The sequence below is a fragment of the Aricia agestis genome, chromosome 3 (genome assembly GCF_905147365.1).
Source record: "Aricia agestis chromosome 3, ilAriAges1.1, whole genome shotgun sequence".
In the NCBI taxonomy this organism is placed as follows: domain Eukaryota; kingdom Metazoa; phylum Arthropoda; class Insecta; order Lepidoptera; family Lycaenidae; genus Aricia; species Aricia agestis.
Window position 1 is genome coordinate 6,864,781 of NC_056408.1, and position 15,011 is coordinate 6,879,791.

At 36.3% G+C, this 15,011-nt stretch overlaps 2 protein-coding genes and 1 long non-coding RNA gene across 4 annotated transcripts in view; 2 read left to right on the forward strand and 1 right to left on the reverse strand.

Moving 5' to 3' along the window:
* The window catches only part of LOC121725268, a 25,648-nt gene extending 15,959 nt beyond the window's left edge, over positions 1-9,689 (forward strand). Inside the window, exons 23-32 of the mRNA XM_042112133.1 lie at positions 629-732; positions 893-942; positions 1,146-1,344; positions 3,018-3,230; positions 4,126-4,267; positions 5,043-5,187; positions 5,600-5,778; positions 7,898-8,119; positions 8,953-9,036; positions 9,431-9,689. Of these exons, the coding sequence (XP_041968067.1) occupies positions 629-732; positions 893-942; positions 1,146-1,344; positions 3,018-3,230; positions 4,126-4,267; positions 5,043-5,187; positions 5,600-5,778; positions 7,898-8,119; positions 8,953-9,036; positions 9,431-9,592 (1,500 nt within the window). The 3' untranslated portion in view covers positions 9,593-9,689. The remainder of the gene's footprint in view (positions 1-628; positions 733-892; positions 943-1,145; positions 1,345-3,017; positions 3,231-4,125; positions 4,268-5,042; positions 5,188-5,599; positions 5,779-7,897; positions 8,120-8,952; positions 9,037-9,430) is intronic.
* On the forward strand, positions 1,603-1,987 carry LOC121725271. Its single transcript, XR_006035354.1, has 2 exons — positions 1,603-1,658; positions 1,922-1,987. It is a non-coding gene; the product is annotated as an uncharacterized LOC121725271 (long non-coding RNA).
* The window catches only part of LOC121725270 (non-structural maintenance of chromosomes element 1 homolog), a 25,010-nt gene continuing 17,013 nt past the window's right edge, over positions 7,015-15,011 (reverse strand). Inside the window, exons 4-9 of one of the 2 annotated variants that reach the window (XM_042112135.1) lie at positions 12,991-13,102; positions 12,491-12,786; positions 12,027-12,185; positions 11,271-11,404; positions 10,533-10,698; positions 7,015-7,149 (exon numbers count right to left, since the gene is read on the reverse strand). In XM_042112135.1, the coding sequence (XP_041968069.1) occupies positions 10,533-10,698; positions 11,271-11,404; positions 12,027-12,185; positions 12,491-12,786; positions 12,991-13,096 (861 nt within the window). In that variant the 5' untranslated portion in view covers positions 13,097-13,102 and the 3' untranslated portion in view covers positions 7,015-7,149. Of the gene's footprint in view, positions 7,150-10,532; positions 10,699-11,270; positions 11,405-12,026; positions 12,186-12,490; positions 12,787-12,990; positions 13,247-15,011 lie in introns of those variants that run through there. The other variant, XM_042112134.1, reaches the window with a different exon arrangement.

The window sequence follows — 15,011 nt, forward strand, 5'->3', positions numbered from 1 at the left end:
CCGGAGCCGGGGCGGACCACAAGTTTTGTATAAAGTGACTGAAACGAATAAATTTTACTCGTATTTCAATAACACAAAATTTTATAATTTAAAATGTATAACCCTATCAAAAAACATTTACGTTATAAGTTGAAGCGCGATTAGTTTAAAGAGATGTTCGTACGGTAAGGTTTTTTCTACTATCATAGAACCCAATTCATGCGCACGTAATTAAGACGTATTTTGTTAACCCAGATAATAGGTGATATCTAAAATTGACTTGACATAGCTCGACCACATATCGCCATCTGCCTATTAAACGTGGGAGAGACATGCTTCGGCACGAATGGGCCGGCTCGACCGGAGAAATACCACGTTCTCACAGAAAACCGGCGTGAAACAGCGCTTGCGCTGTGTTTGCCGGAGGCCCAATCCCCTACCCTATTCCCTATCCCTACCCTCCCCTATTACCCTATTCCCTCTTAAAAGGCCGGCAACGCACCTGCAGCTCTTCTGATGCTGCGAGTGTCCATGGGCGTAGGAAGTTGCTTTCCAACAGGTGACCCGTTTGCTCGTTTGCCCCCTTATCTCATAAAAAAAATAATCAATTTTTCTAATTTTGTTTTCCTCTGAATTTATTTGTGAACAGAGTCCTAATCGAAGTATCGCAGAGTCGCACGGATCTCGATCTGTTACTTCTATATCAGGAGCAGACTACACCCTATCCATCTGGCTAATATTCTTGCCTCATCGGTAAGTATTGCTCACTTATCATTGTCCATTTTTAATACCCTCTTCGGAATCCATGAGCAATTATAATTTTGCGTTTAAAATTAAACTTTACTTACCTACTGAACTTAAAATTCTTGTAAAGTTTTAGGTCCATAGCATTACATATATTTTGTTTTTGCAGATGGTTCAGAAGGAGTGTAATACCTGATTCTATGTGGATAATTTTTATGGGTGATAAAGCTATATAACTCTTCTTTCATTATTTCCTCCATCTAATATTATCACTTCTATTACGTAGTGATCCTAGAAGCTTGTTTTTATAACGCACATTGTTTTATCTCATCCGTAACCTTTGCAGTGGAAAATAAAATTTTCGACTGCAAACTTTCAAATACTTTTCGAATGACCAAAACTAAATATGATTACATTTTTAGACTACTTGATCATTGTGATGTCCTACGCAGACTTTATGATGCTAGTGTACCAAATAGCGTTTCAGTCCAATGAGTACTTCTTCTACATATGCGCTGTGTTCGACAGTATATTCCTATACAAGCTGTTCCTTGATATCCACACTGGTTACGTTAATAGATACGGCGAATATGTTTTGAACCCGAAAAAAGTTAGGAAGATGTAAGTTACTATATTTACCTGTGCGGCTTACTACACTACATTTTTTTCCAGTTACATGTAGTCCGGTTAACAAATGACTCAAACGAGGATATAGAGTGCGTGAGCGGGAACCTAAGCGATTTCTGCTGGAACTTATTCAAAGTGATTAGGAACAAAACATACTAAAAGTCCTAACGTCTAGAAGCAAAAAATATTATATGATGAAATTAAAGCTTATTAAATTCTCTATAAACTAAATTCTATACAGTTTTTCCAAATTCTCATCCGTTTTCGAACTACACGCTCAGGAAAAGTGAAAATTAAAAAAAAGCTTTGTTTTTAAACATGTATTACTTTCTATTTCTGTTGGAATAATAGCTGAACGAAGCATAGAAGCGATAACGCTTCTATGCTTCGTTCAGTGAGTGAGAGGGCCATCCCCTCATCACACCCCTTAAAGCGGTAACGCACCTGTAGCACCCCTGGTGCTGCAGACGTCACATAGGCATTGTGGTAACTTGCCTTGTTTGCCAGCTTAGTTATATGTATAAAAAAACATCATAAATCATCGAGAATGAGCTGACCCCACAAGAGTGAGGATGGAAAAATGAAGGTAATATCTTGACGCCAAGAACAATAGACGACTTACCAGCATCTGAGGCTTTACGAAGAACAATATTTTGTCGCTGCAAACAGAATTAGAAAGTAATACATACATATTTAAAATAAAGCTTTTTTTAATTTGCACTTTTCCTGAGCGTGTAGTTCGAAAACGGATGAGAATTTGGAAAAACTGTATAGGATCTAATTTATAGAGAATTTAATAAGCTTAAATTTTATCATAGAATACTTTTTGCTACAACGCATCGTTTTTTAGTTATTGGCGAAAAACCAAAAATTGAGACCTTTGTCACCCCCGCCCTCTCCTTCCGCCTCACCTCCTAGACGTCAGGACTTTTAGTATGTTTTGTCCTTAATAACCCTGAATAAGTTTCTGCAGAAATTGCTTAGGTTCCCGCTCACGCATCCTACAATACTACTTGTTGACTGAGCTAATGATAAGTATTATGTTTTGTAAATAGTAGGTACTTACACAAAAGCGGCGGGTAATATGATGTTTATACTTTATATAATATTTAATACCATGCTCTACTTTACTCTATTGGTCCTATTAATGACCGAATATAAAGACCGGACTAAAGCTGATCGCACATTTGTCAGCACCGTACGCACCGTACCGTACGCGTCGAACGCACCGCATAGTACACGAAATGCGGTGCGTACGGTACAGGTGAATGTGCGAGGTTTCACATCGTTCGGTACAACGAATTCTAAAATGCGGCGCGTACGGCGCGTGTATGTTGATAAATGTACGATCAATATCCATTTCTGTGACGATCACCCTTACTACTCTTCGTCGCTGTCAGTAAGACAAAGACATCAATAAAAGTCGGTCTAGTATTTATCTTCGTTTATCTATGGCCGTTACAAGTAAATTTGTAAATAGGGCGTGCTGGGTAAAACCTGAATCTGTATGATTTGCTAGAGCTTGCAACTCCTATAAAACTAAAATATATACTTATTGTACAGTTTACTACACCTACACTACGTTATTTCTCGTTCACATACTTACCTACGAATATTACGAAATAGGTTATCTGCGATTGCACTTTACTAATCTACAATCATTCTAGGTACTTCTCCAAAACCTACCTCCGAAGACGTGACTTCCTAGCGAACTTACCGCTATGCTATTTTGTCTTTGCGACGAGCCTCCACCCGAACACACAACACACGCTATTCGTGTACTTGAGGTCGCCGCAACTTTTTCGAGTGTCCTACTTGTTTACGTATCGACAACACAGAAAAACAAATATTGGATCGGCAAACTTATTTCTCAAGCTAGCGTGAGTACTTGGTAACCATAACCGGAGCGAACCATTTAAGTTGACAAACAACAAATGAGTAGTAATGCAACGTAGAAATGACAGAATTTTTGTTGCTTTCGGGCTCCCTCCCACATAACAAAAAATTACATTACGATGCGATTGCGAATTCGCAGTTTTGTGTGGGAGCTGGGAGCTGTTATTCATTACGAAAATAATAAATGTGCGTTTTTGGCATTGCGAATTTGCTACGTAATTATTACGCATCTTTTCGCAACATCCCAAGTGAGCCTCATCTATATGACTTAGAGCTCTGCTCAATAAAAATTTCACCTTCCTTATTTACTTTTCACTCAAAATTACAGCGATCTCAGATATTAAGGGTGGGTTGCACCAGAGGCGTGGTTAAAGTTAAGGTTAAAGTTATAGTTAAGGCTAGCTTTAACTTTAACCTTAACTTTGACCGGAGAAATTGACAGATGACAGCTGGTCCAATAAGGTTATAAATGAACGTGGGCGGGGGCGCTGCTGGTAAAGGAGAACTGTCAAAACGGCGTTTTTGTATGATGACAGCGTTAGTTCCTTTTTTCGCCACGTGCATTTAAAACCTTGTCGAGCTCTATGGATATGGCGTCTTGATGGCGTCCATTTTTAACTTTAACCAAAGATTTTCCATTTTTTATAGTAGTTAAAGTTACAGTTATAGTTAAAGTTAGTTGGTGCAACCCAACCTAATAGTTTGCCAAATGCCAGGTAGCTCGACTGCTAAGAATTATTGGCTTGATAATTTAATCTGACTTTTTAGATCGTTCTACAACTTATAAAGAAATTATATTGTATATTACTGTTCTTATTAATGTAGTGGTATTTACTTTATATAATTATTACATCATATCGAAATTCGCATATTTTGCAGCACAATCGCCACATGGACCTCACTACTTACGCACGTCAATGCCTGCCTGTTCTTCAAACTCTCCTGTCTTACCCCCGTACAATGTGTCTCTGAAAATTGGATGGTCAAACCTGAACTTAACTTACGAAACACTTACATTGAGGTAACGCTACTTGTCTTACTTGTTGTTAATATACCTAGCGGAATAGAAAAACAGAGGCCTGAGCAAGAGATATGTCACTATCAGTAACACTGCGTGGTAAAAAGAGACGTATGATACATGACAGCAGCACTCTTGTTTTGACGTCCAGTCGGCACGTGCCGCACGTTGACAATTTAATCTCATAGAAATCATGTTCAATCATGCTTGTGTAAGTGTATACGTACACATATTTTTCACACAGATGAAAACCAATTTTAGTTTCGTTTGACAGCTCGAGATTGTTGCTTTATTCCGCTAGGTATATTAACTTTATGATCGCGCTTCTATTGCGTGACTCGCTAATCCTGCGCAAGTGAAAGGGACTAGCGATGTAGCTATGGATTGCATTGCTTACTCGCACAAATGCTTACGATAAAATTGTCGAAACACGTCCTTTATTTAATTCTACCTGATTAAGAAAGCCCTTTTTGGGAAGCTGCTTTGGCTCCTATAGTAAACTACGATTCAATTTTAGTGAGGTGCCAATAGATTCGTCATTAATCCGCCCCGAGTCTTTTTTTCCACGTGGAGGGCGAGAGAATCCTAATGGATTGCTTACGGGCCGGCCCGTAATAATAATTATTAATAATAATTATGTCCGACTTTACTGTGGTGTTACCCAGTAACCTACGGACTAAAATCCCTCCTCTCCTGGTAACAAGCTGCTGCTGTCAAATTGCCCCGAGTCAAATAGCAACTTTAATAAGAATTAGAGGTTTTATTAAAACTATTTTAGGGTAGATATTTCGCGATCTACATCACCTCGCTCTGGTACATCATCAACTTGCTGTCCATCACCGGTACTGGAGACGTCTCATCGCGTAACGACTTCGAAGTCATCGAGACTATCATTATAACAGTGACCATAAAGTTTTGCGCGGGTTCGTATTTAATTTCACTAATCCTAAATTTTAACATTAATTAAAAATAATAGCGGTTTCAAATCCAAGTGGTAAATAATTAAAGACGAACTTTTGGCTTTACTAATAGAGATCCATACAATGCAATATGCATACACCGCAATACACATTTCTAGCAACAATATTTTATCCTTGTCAGCCACATAATATGCGACTTTTGGAACGTATCAATAAACTTATAGGCCCTTTACTTTTCCCACATAACACAGCCTTACTTAAGCTTAACGCCCTTATCGCCCTCGTTTACGCTACAAGTTGTCTTTGTATGACACGTTGAAATAGTCTCGATACGCAGCCAATATTAACCATTTATGCCCTTTATTTAAAACGTGATCTCTACTTTATTCATATTCCCCATCCCATTAACTCCCAGGTCTACTAATATCGGAGATATCATCACTAATAACCGCCCACTCGTCATCCCGAATCGCTTACGACTACGGCATCAACGAGCTACGAGACGGTTTGAGAGACACTGACTTAAGCGAACACCAGATGAACAAGATGTGGGACTACGTGAGAAAACTGTGGAACAGACAGCAGGGCAGACAGGTAATAATGCTTTTTACTATACATAGACAGTTTGCCAACGTCCTTTAATATTTAAGGCACTAAATACAGATTTAAATTTTTATCTCTTACTTACTGTTAATTAAACGTTTTAGGGTCTAAACACACTAGGCTGAATTACGCCGACGTAAATTCCGCCGCGTTTCAAATCCATACAAAATATGGGCGGAACGCGACAGACGACACACTATGCCGAAATTCCGTTGAGCCAAGTCGAGCGTAAAGTTCGGCGCGATTCGGCGGTAATGTTTTGTATAGCAACACACTATACACGACGGAATTATCAAAACCGAACATAGCAAATCCAACCTTATCTCCAAAGCGTTAACGCACACATTACATCTGAGAATTTTAAATACTCACTTACGCGCGCGTTCGGCAACGGAAATTACGCCGCGAAATTTCGGCTCTTCGCGTAATTTATAGTGTATCGCATCAGACGTAAGCGGCTGAACGTAATTTCTGCCACGTAAATTACGCCGGCGTAATTCAGCCTAGTGTGTTAGGCACTTAAGGTGACACGCGCCGACGCGCCGCATTTTAGAATACGTTGTACGAAATGATGTGAAAAATCGCATATTCGTCCGCATCGTACGCGCTGCATTTCGTGTACGACGCGTACGGTGCTGACAAAATATGTGCGATCACCTTTACCCTCTTACTAATAAAAATACTTATACTACTCAAGGTTTACTATGTGACTTTTCTAATATGCTTGATAAAAACAAGACTTTGTATCGCTTTATATTATCATTAATAAGTGCCATGCCACACGATGCGGTGCGGCGGCGGTACGGCGCCTGACCGGTGCCGCTCCGGTGTCCTACATATAAAAATGGATGGTATGGCACACGGCGTCACCGTATGGCCGGTAGTCCGGTGAGACGGACACCGGTGCGGTGCTACGCCGCGTAGTGTGGCATGGCCGTTAGACGGAAACGCTTGTGCTATATTTTAGGCGTTTATTTATACGGGTAGGAAAATTCTCGAGTCGCCTAAGCAATAGGCATTTATGTACATTTTGCCAATCTCTATTAAAAAACCGTGTTTTAGCGTAAAATATAGATAGAATTTGGAATAGTCAGTAATAAAATATTTTTAACAAACAAAATTACTTTTTATTATACTTAATCCAAAAATACTGCCATATCAAGGCTAATACAAATAATATCAACTTTGTGATATCACCTTAATGTTTAAACTCCTTTATGTAATATAAAACACTTATCATTATTCAAACACATATCAAAATCAACTCTTCTAACTACTAACAAATGATTCTGGTTACCTCCCATTTCGTATTTAGCAGTCCAGTGACCAGCGTATTTTGTTTCTCTCTGGTACTTGTATTTCCTGAAATTAGAAAATATTTCACACTTATTATAATTAATTAATCGAAGCACACATAAGTAGCCTAAAATATGGTCGCAGAATAGGAAAAAATTTGTCCATTGACTATAGTTTGTGCGTTTTATGATGATATGGGTGACACATAATAATTGACAATGATAGGGAAGTTACCTAAAAAGATTAATCGATAGTTTAAAAATATCGAATCACTTCGTAAAGGTGGCCGTTTCAGAGTGGCGCTGGCGATTTAAAATGGCCGCCCATTTTATCGATTTGATTTCGATTCAACAGTGTCAATCTCTATTGGCATGAGTTCCGTTTCATGCATCTAACATTTTTCAAATATTTTCGTAACAATAATTTTATACTCCTATTATATAATAAGTTAGCATTTAGCAACTTTTAATTTTTATTCATTTACAATTAAACGAAACATTTGTTTTTGTAGATTGAATATAATTTATTATATTTTGATTTTTTTTATTTTCTTGTAAAAAAAACCCGTAGCAAGGAATATAAGGACTGTCACCCATATCATCTTAAAACGCACAAACTATAATCCCTGTATGTCTCGTTCTTTTACGCACGAATATACTGACATCTCATCATCGCAAGTACGTGATAAGTGCAATAGTTATGTTTTTAAGCCCGAAGAGAAAAGCCACGACCGAACTAAAATCTCAACCACAGGACTCTGAATATTATAACACTCGATAGTTATTGAACAAGTAATTTTCCTTTCACATTTCAGATGCCTAAACTAGTCCACGAGCTACCATTTCGTCTCCGTTGCCAACTCATGCAAGAGATATATGGCGCTCATATCAGAGATTCCATAATATTCAGACATACCGACGACGACTTCAAGAGAATGGTGACGACTTATCTTCGACATTGCGTGTTCTTCCCCGGCAATTACATAGTGCAGAGGGGGGACGCTGATCAGTGCATATACTTTATACATAGAGGGGAAGTACGTATTACATATTTCATATTTGACGTCTGTTTGGAATTCGGGTATCTTTGTCCGTAAATAATTTTAACCCTTGGTGATTAAAATATGTATAGAATTTGTTTTTTTTTTTATGAAATAAGGGGGTAAACGAGCAAACGGGTCATCTGATGGAAAGCAACTTCCGTCGCCCTGTTGAATTATTATGTTGAATTATTGTGATTATTCTCCCATTCTACAGATCTGTAAATACATAAATACATCTATGTATTTTTGAACTTAAAATGCAATAAATAATCACAATAATTCAACACACGCAGCACCAGAAGAGCTGCGGATGCGTTGCCGGCCTTTTAAGAGGGAATATAATAGGGGAGGGTAGGGATGGGAAGGGAAGGGAATAGGGGAGGGTAGGGAAGAGAATTGGGGAGGGTAGAAAAGGGATTAGGGGAGGGTAGGGAAGGGAATAGGGTAGGGGATTGGGCCTCCGGTAAACACACTCACTCGGCGAAACACAGCGCACGTGCTGTTTCACGCCGGTTTTCTGTGAGAACGTGGTATTTCTCCGGTCGAGCCGGCCCATTTGTGCCGAAGCATGGCTCTCCCACGTCTAGATAATACTGTACGAGGTATTTAGTCTATGTATGTTCGGTCAAACGCACTACATTCTCAGATGCTTATCTATCAGCGGGACAGAAGCCCTATATCCAATTATATCCACTGTGTAATTTTTCTATTAATAAGAGAATTTAATAAAGGAGGTTTCTTACTGAGAGAACGGTCTATGTGTCAACTTTTAAATCGGAATCTAGATCCAAACGAGGAAACTATGAAATCGTTTGTTGTAATTTCAGGTCGAAGTATTGACGGTTCATCAGAATTTAACGGAATCTATTTATGATGTGCTTGGCCCCGAAGACAGCTTTGGTGTTGCTCAAGTATGTAAACTTAATTGGTGGCTACTGGCTAGAATAAGAATAATAGAATAAGAAACATTTATTTTCTTATTCTATTAGCTAGACAGGCTCGGCTCATATCATCATAGTGTGACCCAAATCATATAACTTCTTTGGTAATGCGCATCTGTATTTCTGGTACTTAAAAACCCAAACTTTATGGTCTCTAGTTACTCAACAACACAACTATAATTAATTATTTCACGCCGGGATTCTGACCCGTGATATTTGTCACTATTCGATCACAGCGTGCTTACCTATTACCATGCTTTACGAAACTCTATACAATGCAATGCTATTTTTTTACATTGAGAAAACCAGAAACTGTGGGCACAATAAAATGATTGATGATAATGATCATGTTCATATTTTACAGGGCCTGTACATAGGAGTGGTACATTACTTCTCATTCCGTGCAAGAACTGTTGTGGATGTGGTTTATTTGAAGTTAGACGAATGGAAGTATCTCATGGACTTCTATCCTAAATCAGCCAAAGTAGTCCAAAAGAAAGTCCATAATGTATATTTAGCCCTTTAAAAATCCTAACATTTGATTTTATTAGCAGAAAAGATGTAGCATTTACATTTAAGAATTATTGTTTATACCATCAAGGAAGTTGATTCCTATGCAATTGACAGACCAACGTTATTTGGTCGAATATGTCAATTCAATGTTAATTGTGATCTGTCAGCTGGGTTTGACGTAACGCAACCAAACTACTTAGGTCCCCGATTTGCATAGGAATCAACTTCTCTGATAGTACATTGTGTAAGTTTCAATTTAGTTTAATTTCAGAATTTAATTATTTAGGGACTGAGAAGCATATTTATGGTTCTCTATCAACCATAAATATGCTTCTCAGTCCCTAAATAATTAAATTATAGATTACAAAGAGAGATGAGATTATCATAATGAAATTAATGTTAGGTGACCTTTATTCAAAATGGTTTCATATAAAGAATAAAAAGTTAATTTACTGCTACATAATAATTGTATATTTTCTTGTCGGTATATTATTCAATAAAGAAATTACTTAATTCTAAACATTTGTTCTTATTCTTTCAATTTGCACAAGATAATATTATTTAACTCCAAAAGGCATGCTGAAGGTGTTTTATTTTTTAAGGGACTTTTTGTGTGAATGGTGACATTATAATATCTATATATATAAAACTCAAAGGTGACTGACTGACATGGTGATTGGTGATCTATCAACAAACAGCCCAAGCCACTGGACGGATCGGGGTGAAATTTTGCAAGCAGGTAGATGATATAACGAAGGCATCCGCTAAGAAAGGATTTTAATGAATTTCAACCCCAAGGGGTTAAAATAGGGGATGAAAGTTTGTATATAATAATACTTCTTACCACGAGTGAAGCCACGGGCAAAAGCTCGTAAGTAATAATATAATTTTACTATGCTCTTTTTGTTTTGAAACTACATTTAAAAGTCAAAAAAAGCTAAACATACACATACCTATTCAACATTCCTCTTTCGCTTCCTAGTGACTCGCTGTGATATCTCTGGTATAATATCTTGTGTATGGATTTCTCTCTCTGAATCATCCATCATAGTTTCAGAAGACATTGTCTCCTCTGCATGTTGTATGGTTGTTTGAGTTTGTGTCAAATTCTGTGTCAGTCTGAAATGGGTAAAAGTTCAAATTACGTTTTTGTAAAAATTACAAATACATAATTATTTAAAAAAAATATCTGGTAATAAACAGAAAAAATAGGACCTAAGAAATTTGTTTTATAATCTGTATTGTATTTTAAGTTCAAAAATACATAGATGTATTTATGTATTTACAGATCTGTAGAATGGGAGAATAATCACAATAATTCAAAATAGAACCATTATAGGGAACAAAGTGATGCAAGCTGGCGACACAAACCAGAACTTAAAATTTATTAACTAGACAATGCTACCAACTATCATGCAGGAATTATAGTTTAATTAATCGTATAATTTAAACAAAATCCTTTTTCTATTAAAATATAATAAAATAATACTTACATAGTTTAGAAAAACTAAAAAAAACACGCTTTTTTTTATTTTTTCAAAAATTTTAACAAATTATTGCATTGTTGTGTTGTTGGCTCTTTATATGCATGCAAAGTTTCTAATTAATTAGACTAATGGAAATAGGTCAAAATCGTGCTCAAAGATTCCGTTACATACATACAGCCCAAGCTAATGTGTGTTAAAACATACCTTTCTGAAGTAAGCCTCTCCAGCTGATCAGCATGAAAGTCAATCTTGCAGCACGGCCACTTCTCCACTTTCTCTAAGTAGCGATTCAGACAGCGAGTGTGTATAGCGACTGCACACCCTGGACAATTGTAGCCCTGCAAATGTTTTACGTACTAATATTAATTGTTAAAAGTGTGTCTGTTTGTAGTCATAAAAGTTTGATGTGGAGTTATTATGTTGAGTGTAGTATAATATAATGTTGTAGTATATAACATTGCTGTCTTTAAAGCTGCAAGACATGTTTTTCCTTTCCTTCCTTCCTTGGTTTTACTGAGATCCAAATGGATTTGTCGCAACTCTTATGCAAAAGGTCAAGTCAAGTACCATCTTTAGCTCAATTGACAACATTTAATTTAATTAATCATCACAAATAAAAAATACCATTTCTTTGTTTTTATTTCCGAAGTCCAAAAAAAAATTACTGAACTACTTCAATTAGACGGCGGCTTTTGAATCAGCTGTAGTGTTGAACATTTTGAGCGACTAAAATATTCAATCTAAAAGCTATACTTGTGATTGAATGGCGTTGTTCAGTCAAAGGGCTAGCTGTTTGATTGAACGGCTATTTAAACCAGTCGGCTGCGACATATATACTTCCATTTATTTTAATGCTGAAACCAGGCAGCTGTCAGTGAAAAAATAAACCCTACCTATAAAATGATAGTGGCTCACATTATGACAGCAAATTAAAAATGCAAATAAAGAAACAAAACTTACCCTGTACACAACATTTTTACAAAGACAACACTCCTCAATAGAGTCTGGTAAGTTCTCACGTAAGTAGCCCTCAAATTCGTAAATTCCTCTAATTCCTAAAGCATAGTTGGAATCATTTTTGACCAAGTAGTGCATTTTACACCAAGTGTTCAGGAGCCTCTGAAAAGTTTAATGAATAGGATTTTTTTAACAAAATCAACACAACATTGACAATAATTGTTTCAATACTTTGTACTGTATTTTAAAATTAGTATAATATTAGTAGTTGGCAAAAACAAGGCATATTGCGGCCAACTGTCTCTTAGCCTTAGGATGTGTTGAGAGAAAACAGGCATTACAGTACTAAAGTTGATATTTTTATTAACCCATTAACTCCCAAAAGGCACCTGGGTGCCGCATAACAATTGAATATAATATATTATTATGTCTGCGATTCCCACAATCGAGGTATTAACACAAAATACCTGGGCATCAGTTTTGGTGAATGACAACTTCATATTGCTAACTAAGTTCAATGCATGTATACTCGTTACTTGTCTGCTTTCAGTTGTCATTATTTTCTCCAACAGTATCCTGAAGTATTCCAACTCCGTAGCCGAAAATATGTTCTGTGACTTTGTAGCATCATCATATCCAAGGGATAAGAATACAACAACCTCCTCGTTGGTAAATTCATCACTAACTATTTTTATTGTTTGTTGGAATGGTCTTATTTTTTCATTGATCTCACTTATTAAATCTTGAATTATGAAATCTTCTTCTGGAATGGTATATTGGAAATGATTACTTGTGTTATTATTTTATTTCTTTTTAATCAAATGTTTTTTTACAGCTTTTGAAAGGTGTATTTGTATCGGCCATCGGGTAATATTAATGTGAAGCACGATTCTGACAGGACAGGACTGTTTTCATACTGTCGTTATTTTATGATTGTTCCAGGTATATAAAATAAGTATATACATACCTGATGCTGATGCGTTTATTAACAATCTTTTGGTTTCTTCAAGAGTGAGTGCACCACAACTAGCCACTGATCTTAATAGAAATCTATGAGTAGAACTGTAAGTCATGATTATCTCGTTACTTTATAAGTATATTAATGATATTATTAGTATTATTCGCAGTATAATTAAAAAAATGTTTTCGATTTCTCACAAAAACCAAAAGAATTTCAAAATTGGAGGCAGGAGCGCGGAGCAAGCCATTAGCTCCGTGAAGCCCACAGATTACTAGTCACAGATTACTAGTATATATGTTAGGTAGGTACTAGTATATATTTGGTGAAGCCGACTGAACATATCCCTAAGTACCTACCTAGTCTGTGCGACTGAAGCCGACATTGGATTTTGGAATTTGGACATTGACATTTGACATTGACAAATGACAATTGACATACGAATTTGACGTATACAATTTTTTATACTAATTCGGAGCTTAAACAAGGATTTTCAAGAGTTAGAAGAGTAGAAGACTGTGAAGAAACTATAATGAAGAAAGCGCGGAGTAATAAACGTGATAGGAAATGACTGTATTTTTTACTTAAATATTTTTTTTGCTTTATTATACTTACTTCCAAGGAAAAAAAATGTAGGAGAAAACAAAATATTATATTATTATAACCTCATCTACTGAGCACCAGATGGCGCTTTTGGGATTCTGCGTTTGATGACCAGCTTGGTCCTAATGTATAAAATTCAAATGAAATTGCTCTGAAACCGCAACAAAATAATTGTGCTTGTTATTCTCAATTTACAAAAATACGACTATTTAATGAGTGCCACAACAGCAGCTGTTCTAAAACATAGCATTATATAGCGCTCTTCTTTTCTTTGTCTGGAAAGATAATTATAATATTAGTTAATTATAGACCTATACTTCTTTCAGTGAATAAAACGGCTTTATAAAAAGTCCAATTACTGAAAAAGAAAAATAAACCATTGTTTTATTTTAAAGTTAAGAAAATAACAAGTTTATTTTCTTAAATCCACGAACCGAAAGCCACATCTTTCCGAATGTCAGTTGCGATCGACTGCGACACTCAATTAAACGAGTCCTTTTAATTGCATTGCTGTTTGTGATAGCTACTCTCCTTTGTGTAAGATCCAATTTTTCTTTGCCACTACAAATGGTTTTCTTTTAACTTTATTTTCTGTTTATAATTTCTAGCTGTATGGTATTGAGTTGTTCAATTGGCCGATGAAAGGTTTTCGATTGAATTATCGCATAATATACTAACGAAGTTAGGTAGGTACTTACTACTTAGCTAAACTTTTTTTAAATTTTTTATTAGTTTTACCTTTGTGGTCTAACACTAATCTTTTAATACAAGAAAAACCCTTTTCGCGCTTCCTTATACATCTAGTCTTGCCACTTAAATACCATGATGCTAACTGCAGGCTCCACTTCCCGCTTAAGAGGATACACCAAGGGCTAGAGAAATTGAAAATAGGTATTTTAAAATGTATAGCTGTCTCACCAATCTCAAGTCTCCCACCGCAGAGCGCGATAGAGACAACACGACAAAAGTTCTAATAAAAGAACAGAAATCAAAGATTCGTTGTCCGCTGATTTCTTCTCCAAAACTTAACCGATTTAAGTACTTTTTTCATTAAGAATTAAAACAAGGATTGAGCTGTGTTCCTATGTTTTAATTTTTTTGTTTATTCTAGCCAGTATTGTTTTCTGGGTGTTTGAACACAGAAGAAAATCCTGGCCATTTTTTTGGGTTTTTGAACGTTCATATCTTTTTTATTATCTAAATTATTAAAAAAAAAGAAAACATAAGGACATTGTATTAGTGGCTATAGATATTTAGGAAAAAAATTATAACTCTACCGGATTTATCCAGGGAGGAAACAGGGGACAACGTTTGTATGGAAAAACGGCGCTGTGGACTCCTCTTAAGGCGACGCCTTGATAATTTGACTGATAGCGATATCGATTTTTCTCAGCAATGACTAAAGCTAAGAAATTAATTGTGAGTAT